The 21960-nt window shown below is 41.1% G+C and overlaps 2 protein-coding genes across 4 annotated transcripts in view; one reads left to right on the top strand and one right to left on the bottom strand.

The window, feature by feature from the left end:
• Window positions 1-10721, top strand: part of ift70 (intraflagellar transport 70) — a 155791-nt gene extending 145070 nt beyond the window's left edge. For 2 of the 3 annotated variants that reach the window (XM_068003109.1, XM_068003111.1), the window contains exons 17-20: window positions 645-748; window positions 3485-3563; window positions 8594-8723; window positions 10060-10721. In XM_068003109.1, coding sequence (XP_067859210.1) covers window positions 645-748; window positions 3485-3563; window positions 8594-8723; window positions 10060-10196 — 450 coding nt within the window. In that variant the 3' untranslated portion in view covers window positions 10197-10721. The remainder of the gene's footprint in view (window positions 1-644; window positions 749-3484; window positions 3564-8593; window positions 8724-10059) is intronic. The other variant, XM_068003110.1, reaches the window with a different exon arrangement.
• The window catches only part of c22h16orf89 (chromosome 22 C16orf89 homolog), an 85587-nt gene continuing 74298 nt past the window's right edge, over window positions 10672-21960 (bottom strand). Inside the window, exons 7-8 of the mRNA XM_068003112.1 lie at window positions 17208-17291; window positions 10672-11917 (exon numbers count right to left, since the gene is read on the bottom strand). Of these exons, the coding sequence (XP_067859213.1) occupies window positions 11814-11917; window positions 17208-17291 (188 nt within the window). The 3' untranslated portion in view covers window positions 10672-11813. The remainder of the gene's footprint in view (window positions 11918-17207; window positions 17292-21960) is intronic.

Genomic DNA, 21960 nt, shown 5'->3' with positions numbered 1-21960 from the left:
TACCCGGCTTGGGTTCGCCGCACTGTTTAAATTCGCTCTCTCCCACGATGCTGTGAGACATAACAACAGTAACTGCATTTCAAAATGGTGCATCGTCGAAATTTACACAGCTCTGGGGAAATAGCTGGGGAGTGGGACTTAATTGGACGGCTCTCTCAAAGAGCCGGCACAGGCACGATGGGCTGAATGGCCTCCTTCTGTGCTGTAAGATTCTATGATTCTATGAAAGCATTTATAAGTGTAAGTTTTTATAATTTTGTAATTAACCATTGGCTGTGTAGTGTTTCATATGTAAATTTTTGTGCATATATATATATCATTTCTGACTACTGAGCTGATGAATATGTAAATTATCAATACATGTATACATAAGGGATGTATTCACTACAAACTGAAAACATAGCGTTATTTAATCTTGAAGGAATATATGTTGATGAACTCATTTTAAATGCGTGTAGCTTATTCTGTACTTCCATTTAGTAACACTTACTTTAACATTTTCAATTATCTATTTTTGTTTTGGTCACACTTTGAGAAATAAATATTTTGATTTCTTAAATCGTCTTTATTAAAGGTATCTACAAAATCATCAAAATAGACGAGTTTTCAGAATAGTTTACTTTGTACTAATTCTCCCTTGAAAGGCAGAGGAACTGATGAGGAAGATTGAAAAGGAAGAGGAACAATTGGCATATGATGACCCGGACAAAAAGATTTATCACCTCTGCATTGTTAATCTTGTTATAGGGTAGGTGGTACTTAATTTAATTGAAACAGATTAAGTGCTAAAGCTACAAAATGATGTGTGGTGTATAACAGTTGATTGTATCTCACAGAAATAAATGATACCATGGACTGAATGGAGTAGTTGCTGAGGGGCTGCAAATAATTTTCAGGAGGCTACATAACATTGCAAAATAGATGCTGACTCTAATCAAGTCAGTTGAGTAAGGAAGACAACTTGTGATGCCATGGACACCAGAGCTTGGATGTTAAATGCAGCAGTGGCGCTTTCCAGAAAATCATGCTATGAAGACTGACAGTGATTGTCTAGGCTAAACTTTGAAACTCAGCTTTGAGGACATATGAACCATATGTAAAGGAGGCTAGAAAGAGGTGATTCAGTCCTTCTACTGGCAATTGAAGTACCAATAATAATGAAAAAAATAGACTAATAAGCAATATTGGAACTTTTACTTGTATAGAAAAAGAATTAGCAAAGGGCAAATTCCGAAGACTCTTCAGTCCCATTAGTATCAGAAAACCACCCCCCAAAAACCTAAGTCTGAATCTAAGTCTTAATTGGCATATGTAGTGGAAAGTTTGGCAGTCTTGTGTGGATTGCCGGGAGAAGAGAAGGTTTTTCCTGCATCGTTCAATGGCACTTTATGTTAACCATGATGTGGAGATGCCGGTGATGGACTGGGGTTGACAATTGTAAACAATTTTACAACACCAAGTTATAGTCCAACAAATTTATTTTTAATTCCACAAGCTTTCGGAGGCTTCCTCCTTCCATACCGTTCACCTGACGAAGGAGGAAGCCTCCGAAAGCTTGTGGAATTAAAAATAAATTTGTTGGACTATAACTTGGTGTTGTAAAATTGTTTACAACTTTATGTTAAGGTTACCAAGGAACAAATAGTGAAAATTATGAATATATCTTCCATTTGAACTGCACCACCCTCCTCACTGAGGATGACGACCTGAATGTGGGGGGCTAAAACAGGTTGGTGAAATAGAAAACAGAGAAACAAATTGTCAAAATAAATTGTCTGGTAGAATGCACAGCAAGTTCCTATGGTTCTCAGGTTTGTGTAATTACACATCCGTTTATCATTTTAGTTGTTTATAAAATGTCTCACCTTAGGCAAAGGTATGAAGGTTACAACTGCAGCCAATGATAGACATTCATGTCATTGGGCCACTAAAGAAATCTGGAAAAGCATTTTGTAAAAAAATAAAACCTTCTGATAAAACTGAGTTAGAAAGGCTCTCCTTCCTAGCATTATCAGTTCAGAAGTGTCATCAGCTACATCAACCAGTTCTTTCAATTATCTGACTCTTTTGGTTTTATCTTTACACAAACATTTGCTTATAATAAAGAGTAATGCAAATTTTTATTTAGAATTGATCCAATAAGTAAAGCTAGGTTGCAGAGAATGCATGTAGCAAAATTTACAGAGATGCACATTTCAGTGTCCTGAAGAAGTTTAGTGACTTCTATCCAAAATCCAGTCACTTTAGGTCACTTCAAAATTAAAAAGTTGTCACATTAAATGAATAATGACATCAGAGGTTAGAGGACCTAACTGCCAACTGATTTAGCTTTCTTCATTTGATATAGAACCTTCTGATGATTTTCTTAAGTTAGATGAGAGATGAGGGCATGTATTTTGGGACAATCTCATTCGGGTGTTGCAAACATATTTCCATCTTAAAACTGATCTTTATTAAAATCAATAGCCAAGTTGTTTTTGCCTTCTGATATACACTGCGTCCTCTATATTTTGATTTTCATTTCTTAATTACCAATGGATGGAAGTAGCTCAGATCATGCTCACATACACAGAATAAATACAAACAAGTATAAAGTGATATAAAAATCCATATTTGATTATAACGCATTGCGTATCCTTAAGTCACATTTTATTTACGCTAGCAGGTTTTGCATGGCATTGTTCGTGGTAAGTTAAATTCACCTGTCCTTTAAGGCCACAAAGACTTATAGCTCTAAGTAAACACAGCTTACAGTCAGAGTGCGATTGCTGTTTAGGGAGGAATGTTTGCAGGTTGGAAGGTGTTTATAAATTTCCAGTTCGAGACCAGAAAAAAATGACTTTCTTCCACTTTTTTTATCTCTTTAAAATATGACAAACACTTTCAACATCCATAAATTGATTGTGTTTAACATTTTATACTATTGAACAAGCATTTTTGTGATACAAAGGATAATAGATGCCAGTGAGATGTCATATTGTAGTTGAATCCTCAGTGAAAAAGAGCTGCCAGAGGAACAATCTTATGCTAATGTATGATGTAGAAACAAAAAGCTTTAATATGGCTGAGGGTGAACCTTTGGGGGTTAATTTTCTGACACATATGGAAATGCAGGCTGTGAGGTCTGTAATGGATAGTTTTAGGAGTCATGTTGTATTTTATACCACTAATGGAATATATACCAAATTAAAATATGTTAAAATGTGGTTTAATACAAGCACAACACATTCCTACTACTGAGCCACGATTCTGCATATTTGTGGATGGGTTAGATGTACATTCACATCCAATCTGCTTGCAACCTGACCCTGTTAAGTGTTTAGTTACTCTTGAGCAAGTTAACAACTTTCTTTAAAAAATAAAAAGCTACTCTTATTACAATTCCAGAAACCTTCAATTATACATTTATACTGTTAGTGATAAAACCACGTTGATCTCTGCTTTGCTGTTTTTATGTAATGTTTTTTGTTCTCAATTCTCTTAGGACCTTATACTGTGCTAAAGGAAATTATGAATTTGGCATTTCAAGAGTGATAAAGAGCTTGGAGCCATACAATAAAAAGGTAAGCTGAAACGAAGATGGGCAGACTGTATGAAGTGAAAACTTCTAACCAAGTAAGGCTTCCACAATATCCCTTTCATATTGAGAACAATTCAGACAGTATTGATAGTCTACAAAGTGAATCAGTTCAGACCATTTTGTTATTCCAATTCTGGCTTTCAAATTAACATCTTTAAAACCATTCATTGTGTTAAGCAGTGTAATTTTGATAGTATGCTTCAAACGTGCAGAAATACCAAATCACTTGTAGCATGAAAACATGAGACAAAAAAAATCAAGAATACCAGTTGTTTCCAGATTATTTTAATAATTCTGCTGTAAAACACCTGGAAATCCCCAACACTGCTCCCGTCTGCATCAGTCATAGATGCAGAATTTAATCTAGTCAAACCTGAGACCTGAAAGTTGCTTTGTTGTAATAGTCAAACACAGATCAAGTATTTGACTTTAGCAGGAAGCCAGTTTCCATACATGTAGATTATGAAGTCAGTATGTCAGCAAATCCCATGTCAACATTATAGTAACTTTATTGCTTAGAACCTATTGGGTTAAATCTTGCTGGAGCGGAGCACCTCGCAGCTTCCCCCATTTTTCCTGCACTCTTCAGCTCGAAAATGTTTTGCAGCGTAACTTGCTAGAAGTGTGAGCTGATAACGGTGAGGGCAACGGGACATTTGGGACCCTAGTGAACAACAGGACCAACAGCGTATCTCCTTAGCCAATGAGATTTAAGGATTGAGAAAGAAACAGAGGAATGAAGAGAAGGAGGGTGAATTAGACTCAAATCAGGTACAGAAAGAGAAATAAAGAGAGGGAACGATTTGATTAATAGAGAGAAAAAAGAGACAGAAAGGGAAATGTAAGAAAAAAATTAAAAATTTGACATTTTTAAAATCTCTTAAAAAAACCATTTACTACATGCAGGAATGAGACTCAACAGTTTAAATTATTTTCTTTCTGGGCCGGAGTGATTGATTGGCATTGCATTAACAATTATCATGTCGCTAAAAGGGTACTTACACAATTAATTATGAGCCCTAACTTTCTGCGTCAATTTTAATGGACAATTGATCTGCAAATCCAGCAAGTTCTTAAAAATAACAGGGAGGCTAAAGGCAAGATGCCATTTGTGTGAAGCAAACAGCGGAGCAGTGTAAACCAACCAAGTTCTGGAGATTCACAACTCAGTGTATCTCTTCATCCCCTGAACTTGCTGGCCGACTTGCACATTAATAACGGCGAGCGTCGTTAACACACTGTTATTTTTCCAAGTAGATTTGGCTCAATGTGTGCTCTACTACATTAACAGTAAACATTGGGAAAGCACTGCATTTCATAACATGGGTCACATGTGCATGTAATACAGGCTTGTTATAGAAAAGTCACCTGGGTTGGATGGATTGCATCCTAGGTTGCTGAGGGAAGTAAAGGTGGAGATAGCGGAGGCTCTGGCCACAATCTTCCAGTCCTCCTTAGATATGGGAGCAGTGTCAGAGGACTGGAAGATTGCTGTTCAAAGTAGGGGAGAGGGATAAACCTGGTAACTACAGGCCAGTCAGCCTAACGTCGGTGGTGGGGACACTTTTAGAGACAATAATCCAAGTCATAACTAATTGGCACTTGGAAAAATATGAGTTAATAAATGACAGCCAGCAGGGATTTGTTAAAGGCAAATCATGTTTGACTAACTTGGTTGAATTCTTTGATTAAGTAATAGAGAGAGTTGATGAGGGTAGTGCGATTGATGTTGTGTATATGGACTTTCCAAAGTCTTTTGATAAAGTACCACATAATAGACCTGTTAGCAAAATTGAAGCCCATGTGATTAAAGGGGCAGTAGCAGCAATGGATACAAAATTGGCTAAGAGATAAAAAGCAGAGAGTAGTGGTGAACGGTTGTTTTTCAGACTGGAGGGAAGTTTACATCGATGTCCCTCAGGGATCGGCATTAGGACCACTGCTCTTTTTGATATATATTAATGACCTGGACTTGAGTATACAGGGCATAATTTCAAAGTTTGCAGACGACCCGATACTCAGAAATGTAGTAAACAGTGAAGAGGATAGTAACAGATTTTAGGAGGACATGGACAGACTGGTGAAATGGGCATAAACATGGCAGATGAAATTTTTAATGCAGAAAAGTATAAAGTGATGCATTTTGATAGGAAGAATGAGGAGAGGCAATATAAACTAAATGGTACAATTTTAAAAATTGAGGCAGAGGGCGTGACTGAGGTACTAAATGAGTACTTTGCACCTGTCTTTACCAAGGAAGAAGATGCTGCCAAAGTCACAGTAAAAGTAGAGGTAGTTGAGATACTGGATGGGGTGAAAATTGATAGAGATATTAGAAAGGCTGGCTTTGCTTAAAGTAGGTAAGTCACCCGGTCCGGATGGGATGCATCCTAGGTTGCTGAGGGAACTAAGGGTGGAAATTGCAGAGGTGCTGGCCATAATCTTCCAATCCTCCTTAGGGGGTGGTGCAGAGGACTGGAGAATTGCAAATGTTACACCCTTGTTCAAAAAAGGGTATAAGGATAAACCCGGCAACTAGAGGCCAGCCAGTTTAACCTCAGTGGTGGGGAAGCTTTTAGAAACGATAATCCGGAACAAAATTAATAGTCACTTGGGCAAGTGTGGATTAATAAAGGAAAGCCAGCACGGATTTATTAAAGGCAAATCCTGTTTAACTAACTTGATTGAGTTTGTTGGTGAGGTGACAGAGAGGGTTGATGAGGGCAATGCAGTTCATGATGTGCATATGGACTCTCAAAAGACATTTAATAGGCTTGTCAGCAGAATTGAAACCCATGGAATAAGAGGGGCATGGATACGAAATTAGCTAAGTGACAGGAAACAGAGAGTAGTGGTGAATGGTTGTTTTTCGGACTGGAGGAAGGTATACAGTGGTCGGTACTTGGACCGCTGCTTTTTTTGATATATATTAAGACTTGGACTTGGGTGTGGAGGGCACAATTTCAAAATTTGCAGATGACACAAAACTTGGAAGCGTAGTAAACAGTGAAGAGGATAGTGATAGACTTCAAGAGGACATAAACAGGCTGGTGGAATGGGTGGACACATGGCAGGTGAAAGTTAACGCAGAGAGGTGCAAAGTGATACATTTTGTTAGGAAGAACGAAGAGAGGCATTATAAACTAAACAGTACAATTCTAAAGGTGGCAGGACAGGTTGAGAAAGCAGTTATAAAAGCATCCAGTATCCTGGGCTTTATAAATAGAGGCATAGAGTACAAAAGCAAGGAAGTTATGTTGAACCTTCATAAAACACTGGTTCGGCCACAACTGGAGTATTGTGTCTAATTCTGGGCACCGTACTTTAGGAAGGATGTGAAGGCCTTAGAGAGCATGCAGAAAAGATTTACTAGAATGATTCCAGGGTTGAGGGACTTCAGTTACGTGGATAGACCTGGCTGGGGTTGTTCTCCTTAGAAAAGAAAAGATTGAGAGGAGATTTGATAGAAGTGTTTAAAATCATGACTGCTTTAGATAAAGTAAATAAAGAGAAACTCTTCCCATTGGCGGAAGGGTCGAGAACCTGAGGACTCAGATTTAAGTTGATTGGCAAAAGAACCAAAGGTGACGTGAGGTAAAACTTTTTTCCGCAGCGAGTAGTTATGATCTGAAATGCATTACCTGAAAGGGTGGTGAATGTAAATTCAATCGTGGCTTTCAAAAAGGAATTAGATAAGTATTTGAAGGGAAAAAACTTGCAAGGCTACGGGAGAATGGGACTAACTGGATTGCTCTTGCAAAGAGCCGGCACAGGTTCGATGGGAATTTACTCAATGTAAGGCAATAACCCAATCAGAGCTACTTTGTGAGGTATTAAATTTCATTTAAATAAATCAAACAGCAGTGCATTGCCCATTGTTGTCAGTAAATGGTAGGTGTAATTATGGCAATTCTTTCGATATTACTCATGGAATTAATATTGAATTCAACAATTTCACGTGTAGTTTCCTTGATAGGCAATGACCTTGCAATCCACAAGTGGGATGAATTTCATGTTCAAGTTTTCCAATGTTGTATATTCTTCTACCAAAAGTAAAAATTTAGACCACAAGTCAAATTCACATTTATTGAAACATTACTTTTCTTGGAATTGGATTCAAACACATACTTAAGAAGGGGATGAAATAATTTTCTTTGAAGAAGGGTTTGAGTCATTGGAATAGCGTTAGCTAATCAGGGGTGGGGAGGGATTTCATAGAATTTTACATCAGGAACGGAAAGAAAGGAAAACCAAAACTGAAATTGTTTTTGGCAATCATTATGGCCAGTCTAACCATCAGATACTGTCCAAATATTTCAATACTGTAAATATTAGGATTTATGTAAATGAAACTGGTCTTTTGAACTTTAAAATTAGTTTTCTCCATTACTATATTTCCATATACATCCTTTGACATTAAAACTACAATTCAGTTACAGTGTAATGACTAGAATGCTGTTTTCCTGGTTTATGTACTCTGTGGAGTGTTTAATTGCATACTTGTTAATGCCTGGTCACTGATAGATAGAAACCCATAGGGAAAACGGGTGTACCAGTAGATAACAGATATTGCTTATGGGAAAAAAATTGTTTATCACAAAGCAGCGTAGTAGATTTGAAAATTCTTAAGTTGAAATGGCAAAAAAAAACTACATTAAACATTCAAGTGAGGTGTTTCAAGCAAAGTGTTCATGGATGATTGGAAATTTTTGATTTACAAAATGACAGAAACATCTTTCCACAGGTACTATTTCTGTGAAAGCAATTCATGCAATGTACTTTGATCCTGACCCTTGAAAATAGACAATGCATTATACTTTTAGAAAAGATTTGTGAAAGTCTTTTCTAACAAAAGAGTTTGTAGCAGTGTTACACGCCTTCAACAAAGTTCATGAAATGCAATGATTACATATCGTTGGCAACTCCAGATGGTTCAGTACAAAATGTTGGTCAGGTTTCATGCTGCAATGCTCTCTACAAAAATGAGTTAGTCAATTATTTTTTTCTTTACAGCTTGGAACAGACACTTGGTATTATGCAAAACGGTGCTTCTTATCTTTACTGGAAAATATGGCAAAACACATGATTATGCTAAGGGACACTGTTATACAAGAATGTATTCAGTTCTTAGAGCACTGTGAAAGTAAGTACCAAGCAGTATTACTAAAGTTATTAGAAAACTTTTGAAAAGTGATGTTCCAGTGGCTGGAAAGATGTAAACATATAACCTTGAAAGTTCTCTATATTTATGTAAATGAGATAAAATTGTTGGGGCAATTGTATCCTATTTTGACAACTATGTTCACAAAACAGCAGCTATTTCTGAATAGACACAATATACAAAGCTTCCTTAAAATATTATTAGTACTATGAAGGACCAAGTGCATCCTGAACAAAGCTAAAATGGTGTTTCTGCAGGAAACTGTTTACAAGCTAGTATAATTTTTATAAATATCCAAAAGTATAGAGATCTATATAAACTGAATATCACAGTATCTGACATTAATGTACCACTACAAAAGAGATGTAACTGAATTGAGAATTGCCCAAATGTAACTTTAGAAAGAGCTGGGATCATATAATGTTAATGTTCCTAAGACATTTGCTTAGTTATTAAGAGATTGCTATGGTGTCAGTCTTGGCTTCATAGTAGCACTCTTAGGTTCATGAGCCAAGCTGCACGCCAGAGACTTCACCACATAATCTAGGCTGACACCTCAATGTATTTCTTTTAATAACCTGGGGTGGAAACCATTAGGTCCCGGAGATTTGTGTATCTTAAGTCTCATTATTTTCTCCATTACCATTTTTTTTACTTGTATTAAATCCACTAGGTTCCTGCCCTACACTTTTAGGTTCCCTTGTACTGCTAGTATTTTGTCCTCTTCCTCCACTGTGAAACAGATACAAAGTACTTGTTTAACAAGTCTGTTATTTCCATATTGTCCATTATAATCTCACCTGTCTTTAATGGACCCACATTCCCCTTTATCACTCTCTTTCTCATATATATATTTATAAAAACCTTTGCTTTGATACGCCTTGCAAGTCTTTTTCATATTACTTTTTGCACCTCGTTACTTTCTTTGTATCCCCTTTCATAGCTCTCTGACTCTGCTGCATTTCCACTTTTCCTTGCATTTGTGTAAGCCTTTCCTTTTAGCTTGATACTGTCTCTTACCTCATTTGTTGACCATAGTTGCATAACTACCCAAGTGGTGCTTTTGCCTTTTAGGAGTATGGACTGGTTTTGTATTGTACCAAATACTTCTTTGAATACTTCCCACTGTTTGCTTGTTGGTTTACACATTAACAGTTCAGCCCAGTTTACATTACAGCAGTGCCTACACTTCAAAAAGTAATTAATTGACTATGAAGCACTTTGGGATGTCCTGAGGTTGTGAAAAGCACTATATAAATGCATGTTCTTTTAATGTACAGTTTTTACAATATTATCATTTTGTATTTGACCCTTTTAGTTTATGGCAAGAATGTATTAGCAGTGATTGAACAGCCCTTAGAGGAACAAAGACTGCATACAGGGAAGAATACAGTTACGTACCAGGCACGACTGTTGAAATCACTGATTTATGAGATCATCGGATGGAATAACTAACAAGTATTTATCTTGTTTAAAACAAGCTTGGCCAATCCATTGACTTTGCTAAAGGTTGTTTTACATTTCAACCCTGGTTAAAAGGCAAATACAATTTTAGAAAACCTTTGATGGCTTTAATTTTTTCTCACTGAAATGTTAAAATATTGGCTGTACAAATTCAGATAACATTGCAGAATTCATATTTTACATTCCACTCCAAATTCCACAAATACATGCTTTATACATCTTGTTAGAAAATAAAATCTACTATTCCCCATGGGGAAAAAAACAATATTCCAAATTTTATTTATGACTTATCATTTGTCATTATGTGCCACACAGAAAATGTGGAAAAAATTCACTGAAATTCTGTCCAGCTGTTTGAAAAATTACTTGCTCAGAGTTGTTTTTATTTTTACTGTTACATGTATTTTTGGAAGCATAAGACTTAGGTCTATGTATCTAATGTACTTTTGTAGCACACTTTGTTCTTTGTCTTATTGTAATATTGACAAAAGCTTTGCACTTCACTTTATATTTTATTGAATAAAGTGGACAATGAAAAATACAGAAGATTTTGCATCATTTAACCTACATCAGAGTTGTATAACATGTTCCACGTCAGTATTTTTTTGTGGTGGGGTGGGGGGGGGGGTGCGTAGGAGGAGGGAAACAAAAACAACAATCAGGAATGCACAAAACCACATGAAAGTCCTGACTAGTGAGAATTGCTGGTATTCTCCACAAAACTCAGTAAGAAACAGGGAGGAAGAAGACAGTTTTAAAAAAATAAACCTACAGAAAGAAACATAGTGTACCAGCATGAACTTATTCTTGCAAGCAAGGTGGCAAATTTTCTGCAGCATTTTGAAAGTGGACTGTTCCGACCGCTTAGCCTGCCAGTGAAATGGGAACACTCCTTTAATCTTGTTATAATCCTGTGCTATAACAATCTATGGGGTGAAATTTTTCCTGTAAATTTTAAATGCTGTCTTGTACTCTTGTTAACATTTTTGCTAAAAATGAACAATGAATTTCTTTCCTTTACTGTAAAGTATCCTGGATTAGATGCCCCTTTTTTTCTTAACTTCCTATTCTGCCAGTCATATCACCTACACCAATGCACAACAAAAGGAGTAGGTGAATTGGCTTCTCAGGTTTCATTCCACCATTAGCCACCCTGAATTGCTCCTGGACATGACCCCTAGATGCTACGTAGTCAATTTTTCTTCACTTCCATCTGGGAAAGAATCTGGCCTCCCTTGATACCCCAGATAAGATCAGAAACTCATCATTTGAAAACTATTGTGGTTTTACTTTTTAAATAAACTAATAATTAGAATTGGTATCATTCTAGAATTCTATACACTAGCTTGACCCCGACTATGGTAAGATAAACATATTTCTACCCTCACCTTGAGCAAGTTGTATGAATAATTATCACTAAACAATTCAAGAGTCATCAGAAATGGGATGAAAAGCAAAATTGTAGTTGTAATATATAGATAAAACAAGTACTGTGAATTATTCAACAGAATCTTAAGGACAAGCAATATGTGTTGCTAAATTTTTTTTTTATATTCGTTCATGGGATGTGGGCGTCGCTGGTGAGGCCGGCATTTATTGCCCATGTTGCTAAATTTCTGGTGGTTCTGCGATATTCTGGCTTGTTCCATAGAAATGAAGATAACCACCTAGGGAGCCTACAGCAACTGCAGTCATATGACTTGAACAACCATCTGGAAAGAAAGTAATAAACAGTTGAGCACCAAATCGTTTCAGGTAAATGCTAATACTTAGAATTTTGTAATCCATTATTGTGCATTTTGCTGATTTAAAAAAAATAAAAACAAACATTTAGTAAACTAGGTACAATATGGTAGTTCTTAATATTTCATCCCGTTGATGCTCAGTTTTTACATCTTCATCCTTTATAGTTGTCTTTATTCCACACAATGTTCCAACATGTTGATGAGGGAGCACTGAATGCAATTTCATAGAATCATAGAATGGCCTCCTTCTGTGCTGTAACCATTCAGCCCATTGAATCCGTGCCGGCTCTCTGCAAGAGCAATCCAGCTAGTCCCACTCCCCCTTCCCCGTAGCCCTTCAATTTTTTTTCCTTTAAGTACATATCCAATTCCCTTTTGAAAGCCACCATTGAATCTGCCTCCACCACCCCCTCAGGCAGTGAATTCCAGATCACAACCACTCACTGTAAAAAAGTTTTTCCTCATGTCACCTTTGGTTCTTTTGCCAATCACCTTATATCTATGTCCTCCGGTTCTTGCCCTTTTTGCCAATGGGAAAAGTTTCTCTCAATCTACCCTGTCTAGACCCTTCATGATTTTGAATACCTCTATCAAATCTCCTCTCAACCTCCTCCGCTCTAAGGAGAACAACTCCAGCTCCTCCAGTCTATCCATGTAACTGAAGCTCTTCATCCCCAGAACCATTCTCGTAAATCTCTTCTGCTCCCTCTCTGAGGCCTTCACATCCTTCCTAAAATGCAGTGCCCAGAACTGGACACAATACTCCAGTTGTGGCCGAACCAGTGTTTTATAAACGTTCATCGTGACTTCTTTACTTTTGTATTCTAAAGCCCAGGATTCCATGTGCTTTTTTAACCGCTTTCTCAACCTGCTCTGCCACCTTCAGTGATTTGTGCACATATACCCCCAGATCTCTCTGTTCCTGAACCCCTTCTAGAATTGTACCCTTTAGTTTATATTGCCTCGCTTTGTTCTTTCTACCAAAATGTATCACTTAGCACTTTTCTGCGTTAAATTTCATCTGCCATGTGTCCACCCATTCCACCAGCCTGTCTATGTCCTCTTGAAATCTATCACTATCCTCCTCACTGTTTACTATATTTCCAAGTTTTGTGTCATCTGCAAATTTAGAAATTGTGCCCTGTACACCCAAGTTCAAGTCATTAATATATATCAAAAAAAATCAGTGGTCCTAATACTGACCCCTGGGGAACACCACTGTATATCTCCCTCCAGTCTGAAAAACAACCATTTACCACTACTCTCTGTTTCCTGTCACTTGGCCAATTTCGTATCCATGCTGCCACTGTCCACTTTTATAACAAGTTTATTTTGTGGCACTTCATCAAATGCCTTTTGAAAGTCCATATACATCACATCAATCGCATTGCTCTTATCGACCCTCTCTGCTACCTCATCAAAAAACTCAATCAAGTTAGTTAAACACAAATTCCCTTTAACAAATCTGTGCTGGCTTTCCTTAATTAATTCACACTTGTCCAAGTGACTGTTAACTTTGTCCCGGATTATCATTTCTAAAAGTTTTCCCACCACTGAGGTTAAACTGACTGGCCTGTAGTTGCTGGGTTTATCCATACAACCTTGTTCAAAAAAGGGTGTAACATTTGCAATTCTCCGGTCCTCTGCACCATCTCGGCCTGGTCTGCAGCAGTTTGTTCCGACTGGCTGGAGGACACTGGCACTAAGCTCACTCTCCTGTGGTGGTGCCTAAGAACTGCGAGGCCTCTGGTGGAGAACAGAGTGCAGGAGTGATGTGATGCCCTGGAAGCCCCTATCAACAGTGGCACGCAAAATAGCAGTCGTCTGAGCTTCCATGGCAGCAGTTTATGCTCCAGTGGAAGCTGTCAGATTCGTCCAACTTGGTGGCATCCACTGCGTTGTAGATGGACCTGACCACTTATTCCACATTGGAAAGAATGGACTCTATGCTCTGCGCAAAGCCTTGCACCAAGTTGGTGATGGACTCCTTCATACTCCACGACCTAATGCACAAGCTCTCCGGCAGGCTGGCCAGTGCACCAAGTATTTCCTGGTGTATACCCATCAGCCTTCTTCGGTAGCCTCACCCATCAATGTCCACATCTGAGTCATCTGTAGCAGAACTTTCAGAAAGAACTAATTTGCGACCTCGCTCTCTGGCGAGCTGACACCTGTGGTGCCCAGTGAGTTTCGATGAGAACTTCGTCCTGCCTCAGTACTCACCATCAATCTGTGTTGAAATCCAGGCCTTGCACATCGATTCAATGCAATTCACACTTTCCACCAGCAGGGAGAAGCCCCAATCTCTTAAAGGGAGGATGTCTCTTCAAATCTCTTAAAGGTAGCCAGTACCTGTCATTTGCTAAAAGTAACAGTCTGCTGTCTGCACGGAGCCTGAATGGAGATCAGACATCGCACACATAAAGCACTGTTGCAGGTCCTGTCCCTATGTTTACACACTGATGAGTTACGAATAAAGGTTGCGTACTACTAAATCCCACATCCTCCAATCTGCCGCCAGACCTCACCAATCTGCCAATCTGAGTTAGTACCAGGTCTGCAAGAGTGTGTGCACCAGCGTTCTCTGCTGATGCACCAAGGCCTGTAGTGTAAGAGATGGATAGAAGGAAGGACATCCTATATCCCCTGGGGTGGGGAGGGGAGGCAAGAGGCCCTCCAGACATATGGCCAAGAGGCAGAGGGGGACGAAGTCAATGCCAGGCGCACAGCACCACGAATATGGATGCAGTGCAGGAGGAAGTTCAATGCTTTGACATGAGTGGTCAAGGTGAGTGAGGTCAAATGTCAAGTAACATCTCCTACCAACTGCACCACGCACTACACCCCCCATGTACCAACAAACTCTTTCCAGCTGTACTCAATTCTTCCAATCAAATGCTTCCTCTCACCCTTACACATTACCACTGTTGCAAGCCGCCCACCCACAGCTCACAGGCCACACACACTGGCAGCTATTCAACCATAAGAAGCACATCACCCAGACACACGTTCTGCTTTCTTGCAGAAGAAGGTGGCGCATAACAGGAGGCAGCAAATGGCAGTGGCATTTAGCCCCTCGAGCCTGTTCCACCATTCAGTGAGATCTTGCTGGACCTGTGACCTAACTCCATATACCCGCCTTAGCCCCATATCCCTTAATACCCTTGGTTCACAGAAATCTATCAATCTCAGATTTAACATTCACAAGTGAGCTAGCATCAACTGTCGTTTGCAGAAGAGCGTTCCAAACTTCTCCCACCCTTTGCGTGTAGAAGCATTTCCTAACTTCACTCCTGCACGTCCTTGCTCTAAATGTTAGGCCATGTCCCTGTGTCCTGGTATTCAAATCTAGGAGACCTCCAAAAACAGTTACAAATGTCTGGGCAGCCAGAAGCAATAATCCAGCAACTAACCTGTAAATCCTTCATGGTCCCTTTAAATAGCACTAGTGGGGGCCCTCCAGGCATCTAAGACATATTCAGATGGTTGTGGTTAAGACTGCGTTGAGTTGACGTTAAGTGCCAAAATGGTGTCTATTACTTTAAATCAGCATTGCACACTGATTGCATCCATTTTCTCCTTACTTTACATGCTTCCGTATTTGTGCATGCGCTAACTCCTATACCAAGATGGCGCAAGTCCGGCGCTCGTCATGCCCGTAACAACAGGCGCCACACAGCCCAATTAAGCGCCCCTAGTCTCTAAAGACCGTGTGGTGTCAGTGTCTCAGCTGGTGGTTGCAAGAGTCAGATCAAGTGACGGTGCGTCTTCATGATCACTTTCAACCTCTTCCTCCACTGACTGTGGAGCTTCCACGTTCTGAGGAGTTGAAATGAGAAAGAGACAAAGGTTAGGTTGTGGTGTGAGGGTGAGTGGAGACAATGAAGTGGGCGTTGAAAGCATCTGCAGCTTGCCATGCAGAGTCAGTGGGGTGAGGGAGAAATCAGAAGAGACAAAGAGGATTAGGTATAAAGAAATCAAGCTCGGCAAGCCCTCCAGCATCGCCAGTGGCCACGGCCTCCACTCTACCCCTTCTCATCATTGCCCGCATGGTCTCTTCAATGGGGGAAAGGATGTATCAACATGCTGATCCCCCACGTTGGCTACCTTCTTCTGCAAGGAAGAGGGAACTGTGTTAGTGAGAGACTTGTAAGGTGATTGGGGAATGTAGCTGTCATGGCTGAATAGATGTCATTGTGTGTGTGAGGAGTGAGTTGCGGATGTGAAGTTTATAATAGTGCTGAGTGTGTGAGGATGAGGTAAAGAATATTGTGAAGTGTGCTGTGCTGATTGGAGCAGGTGAGGGGAGTGGTGTGAGTGCTGCAATGAATGGGACCGTGATTGGTACAGCTCTGCTGAGAAGGCATTTGAACAGTGGTCTTACCTTAGCAACTCTAAGCAAATCATTGAACTTCTTGCGGCGCTGCATCCACGACCTGGGAGCAATGCTTTTGGCATTGACCTCATTGCCGATTTCCTCCCACTGCCTCCTCCTCATCAGCCTGGAATGCTTCCTGCCCCCTGGGGGATAAAGGATCTCCCTCCTCCTCTCCATTCCCTGCTCCAAGGTCTCCAGTGCAGCATCCAAGAACCTTAGTACCTGCTCTCCCAGCTTCAGCCATGTCAAACTTTCAAACATTTGTTCCTCACAGCAGTTCTTGCAGCCACAATCCACGTTCCCTTTGATAGTGTGGGTTCCTCCCGACATCAGACCTCCCCGACAGGCGTGCAGCCAATCAACAATGCTGGCTGTATGCACAGATCATTAACATCAACCAGCTCGGATTATTAGTGCATCGCCTCCACAAACACTCATTTATTGAATTTCTCGGCCTTTCTGTCTACCTACCGCATCATCGTCAAATATAAAATGGTTTTCTTTACAGTGTGTTGGAATACACAGCAATAGTATCGCGAGAGATTGTGATCATTATTTCATCATATGCTGTGTTTGTTGTTCGCTTAACAAAGGTGAAAGAAGCAATGACCGTACTATTATCTCCAGAAATTTAGGCTCCAAGAATCACTGGAACATATTTGACAACATTAGAATGATTTGGGTCAGTTTATGAAACAATTGTAATGTATTTTCTTCAAATGAGACAAAAAACATGGAAAGTATTGAGATTTATCATCAAACATTAACACGCCTTTGTCATTTATTCATGGTTCTGCCAGTCAACCACCCGGTACATTTGTAATATAACATCTCACTAACAGCATCTGCAATAAACATTAAAAAATGTAAATATTTTACCTTTCAACTGCTTTTCTCTTCTCTTCACTCGCTTGTGTTCTGTGAACACATATTTTATCATCTTTGGTGGATATACAGACTCATCTAATTTCAAATAAAATACAAGGCATGAGTTCAGTAAGAATCCTTTCGATATTGCAAAAGACTACAATTTATGGCACTATACGGCTTTCAAAATAGTACATATATTCAGATAATATTTTTTTAAAAATAATTTTAATTTAAAATGTTATAAACTTTAACACCTGAGATGTACCTGATAAGTTTTGATGGAAAATCTAGGTGGAACTATTCTTTTTTTTTAAATAGAAGAAAATGGTGGTCCCCCTTAAAATTTCTTCAACTTTTTTTTAAAATCAGCTTCCTTCTGCACTGGAAACAATTTGAATAGGGTTACTGCTAGGCCACTTCAGTGAAGTCAGCTATTGGGAGCATCTCACAGCACCTCCATTCCAAATGGCACAAAAGGGGAAATGAGACTTCAAACCAGCCCAAGAATTGCTCTGGATCTGTCCAACCCCGGGAAGTCAGACCAACGGATAGAAAAGCAGGGTCAGGCATATTCTGAGTCTCTCAGGCTGATATGGAGTTGCGTCCCTCACTGTTCCATGAAATGTGAAGCAAAATACTGCAAATGCTGGAAATCTGAAAATAGCAGAAAATGCTATAAAGACTCAGCAAGTCTGACAGCATCCATGGAAAAACAGAAGTCGACGCTTCAGATCTTAGACCATTTCTCAGGACCGGAGGAAGTTACAGATGAACAGCATTTAAAAAGGAACAGAAGAAGGGAAAGGGGGAAGAATAAAAACACACACAAGAAAATAAATAAAATGATCTGTGAAGTGCTTGGGTAGAGAACAGAGGTGTTTAAATTGTAGAAGTTATATTAAGAGACAAAACGAGGTATAATGAGAGTAATAAAAGACATATAATGAAACACAGAGTGTCTGAATAGCTAAAGAGGGATAAGTAGAAAGGGAAGTAAGAAAAACCAGCAAAGCACAGCAGGCTTGAGTGGCCTGATTGGAAGAAAAAAAGCAGGTCAACACCAAGGGTGCGGACCATATCGCCAGTAATGTTCCAATGGAAGGTCTCCACCACAACTACCAATCTGCTCGCTCCTCCTATCCCCAGGAACACCGACACACCCATCCCACATTGTCAGCACCTACCAAAGAGAAAATGGAAACCGTAGTTAAGTTCTGAAGTTGAAGTCAATGTTAAGGCCAGTGGGCTGCGAAGTACCTAGTAGAAATGTAAGTTGCTGATCCTCGAGCTTCATTGGAACAGTGTAAAAGGCTAAAGACTGAAAGGTCACAGTGGGAGTGGGATGAAGAATTGATATAACAAGCGACAAGGAGCTCGGGGTTGCACTTGCAGACAGAATGAGGTGTTCAGCAAAGCTATCACCCGATCTGTGTTTGGCTTCATCGATGAGAGGAGACCACACAGTAAGCGGTGAATACAGTACATTAGGTTGGGGAAGTATGTGTAAATTGCTGTCTCACACAGAATGACTGTTTAAAGCCCTGGACAGTGGTGTGAGAGGTGGTGAATGTGCTGGGGGAAAGAGTGCATGTGGTATGTGATAGTGCAAGTGTGAACCAGGGTGGTGTCATGAAGGGAACGATCCCTTTGGAATGCTGAGCAGAGTGGAGGGGGGGTGGAGAACATGTGTTTCATAATGGGATTGCATCAGAGATGATAGAAGTGGCAGAAGATGATCTGTTCAATGCGGAGGCTGGTGGAATAGAAGGTGAGGACAAGATGGACAATACTACGATTCTGGGGGGCGGGGGGGGAAGAGAAGATGTGAGGGCAGAAGTATGGGAAATGGAACGGATTCAGTTAAGAATCTTGTCAAGCACCATGCAGGGAAATCCTCAGCTGAGGAAAAGAGAATATTTTGGAAGCTCCGATATGGAAGGTGGCATTGTCAGAGCAGATGTGACGAAGATGGAGAAACTGGGAAATGGGAATGTAATCCTTACAGGCAGTAAGATGGGGAGAAGTATAATCCAGGTAGTTGTGGGAGTCAGTGGGCTTGTAACAGAGGTCAGTGGAGTTTATATCCAGAGATAGAAATAGAGAAGTCCAAAAGGGAAGGGAAGATTCAGAGATGGACTACATAAAGGTAGGGAGGGGGTGGAAATTTTAAGCGAAATTAATGAAATTCTCTAGATCAGGGTGAGAGCAGGAAGCAGCACCAAACAGAGTCATCAGTGTAATGGAAAAATAGTTCAGGAAGAATACCCGAAAAGGACTGGAACAAAGAGTGTTCAATATATCCTGCAAAAAGACAGGCGTAACTAGGACCCATGCGGGTTCCCACACTGTGAGCCACGAATACTAGGTTGTAGGAAGTACATGAATGGTGCCAGGAGTGAGGGACTTCAGTTATGTGGAGATACTGGAGAAGCTGGGGTTGTTCTTCTTAGAACAGAGAAAGTTAAGGGGAGATTTGATAGAGGTGTTCAAAATCATGAATGGTTTTGATAGAGTAAATAAGAGAAACTGTTTCCAATGGCAGAAGGGTCGGTAACCAGAGTGCACAGATTTAAGGTGATTGGCAAAAGAGCCAGAAGCGTCATGAGGAAACATTTCTTTTACACAGCAAGTTGCTAAGATCTGGAATGTAACCCGCTAATCAAGAAAGGAAGGAGAGAGAACCGGGAACTACAAGCCAGTTAGCCTGACATCAGTCGTCGGAAAATGCAGGAATCCATTATTAAGGAAGTGATAACAGGGCAGTAAGATCATCATAACTGATTAGGCAGAGTCAACATGGTTTTATCAAAGGGAAATCGTGTTTGACAAATTTATTAAGAGTATTTTGAGGATGTAACTAGCAGGGTAGATAAAGGATGTAGTATATTTGGATTTTCAAAAGGCATTCGGGCTCATGGGGTTGGGGGTAATATATTAGCACGGATAAAGGATTGGTTAACGGGTAGGGATAATTTTCAGGTTGGCAGGCTGTAATTAGTGGGGTACCGCAAGGATCAGTGCTTGGGCCTCAGCTATTTGCAATCTATATTGACTTGGATGATGGGACCAAGTGTAATGTATCCCAAATTTGCTGATGATACAAAGCTAGGTGGGAAAGTAAGCTGTGAGGAGGACCCAAAGAGTCTGCAAGGGGATGTAGACAGGTTAAGTGAGTGGGCAAGAAGGTGGCAGATGGAATATAATGTGGGGAAATGTGAGGTTATTCACTTTGGTAGGAAGAATAGAAAAACAGAATATTTTTTAAATGGTGGGAAACTATTAAATGTTGGGGCTCGAATTTAGCAGGCCTGCGGGTTCCCAGCGGGTGGTCCTCCGGGAGCGTGGTCAACACGCTCGGCGAAATTAGTGGGTTGCCCACGCGATCGTAGCAGGCAACCCACTAATAGGAATCAATTACCTGCTCCTCCGGGGTCCACGGCGCTGGCCTGCGCGTCGGTCGGGCTGCGCATGCGCAGTACGATCTGTCAGCTGGAGGCTCTCTAGTTAAAGGGGCAGTCCTCCACTGACAGATGCTGCAACCAATGGGACAAATTGCAGCATGGAGCAGCCCAGGGGGAAGGCTGCTCCCAGTTTAATGATGCCTCACCCCAGGTATCATCAGATGGGGTGAGGAGGAGGGGGAGGACACAGATCTTCCCCCCGGCGGGCGGGAGGAAGCGGCCAGCCTCTGCCACCAAGAAGGCCTGGCTCGAGGTGGCAGAGGGGGTCACCTGCGCCACCAACATATCGCCCACCTGCATACAGTGCAGGAGGCGCTGCAATGACCGCAGTAGGTCAGCCAAAGTGCGAACACGAAGTCTTTCCCCTACACTCCGTCTGCCACAACACTGCCCCCACCCCACATCTCCTTCGGCACCGCCAACACTATTCTGTCACATCACCCTTCATACCCACTCAAACCCCATCCTCATCTTACCTCCACCTACTCACCTCGCCAGTACTCATCCTGCCACTAACACGCGACCCAATCCTCATACAATCTCATTGCTCCATCCCATACTCAACCTCTCGTGCATCTCCCTCACGGCCAGCCTCACTCAACCTGCCACCACCTGTGCTGCAGCCACAGGGCATGCATCACATATGTGCAGTAGGCAGCGTAAGGCAAACGTGTCGTGAGCATGAAGGGGGTGCACAAGGGTGTCTGAGGGTTTGTCATGGGTGTTACCTATATTGAATTTCAGAGCAACAAACAGCACACATTATATTGACACCACCACTGCCATGTCTCCGCGAATCCTGTCCGTTGTGTCCAATAATGCCCGCTCCTGGGTATCACGATGAGGACCCACCACTGATGCCACCCATCGTGTTACTGCAGAGTAGATGCAGGTGTATTTGCAGGGCTCTTCCGCGCAGACGACTGAGAGACATCGGCGGTGTAGCCGGCTGCACCCTGGAAGGATGCGGAGGAGAAGTTGTGGAGGGCAGTGGTGACTTTGACAGCGACAGGTAAGCAGTTGGTGCTGGGGCCAGCCAGGAGCAGCTCGGCATGAAAGAGCTTGCAGATCTCCACGACTACATGTCGAGCGAATCTGTGCCTCCCTGTGCACTGCTGCTCGGAGAGGTCCGGGGAGCTGCGCCTCGGTCTGTGGACCCTGCGGCGATGGTAGTGCCCTCTGCGATGCGTCTCTCCCAGCGGTAGCCCTCCCTCCTGCTGTGCAGGTGGGTGTGCAACAACACCGTGTTGGGGGGCTCCACGTCTCTGCGGCGGACGGCGTGGACTGCGAGGCTGCTGGGG

This window comes from Heptranchias perlo, chromosome 22 (genome assembly GCF_035084215.1).
Source record: "Heptranchias perlo isolate sHepPer1 chromosome 22, sHepPer1.hap1, whole genome shotgun sequence".
NCBI lineage: Eukaryota > Metazoa > Chordata > Chondrichthyes > Hexanchiformes > Hexanchidae > Heptranchias > Heptranchias perlo.
The sequence above is the reverse complement of the archived record's forward strand: the minus strand, read 5'-3'. Positions and strand labels throughout refer to the sequence as shown.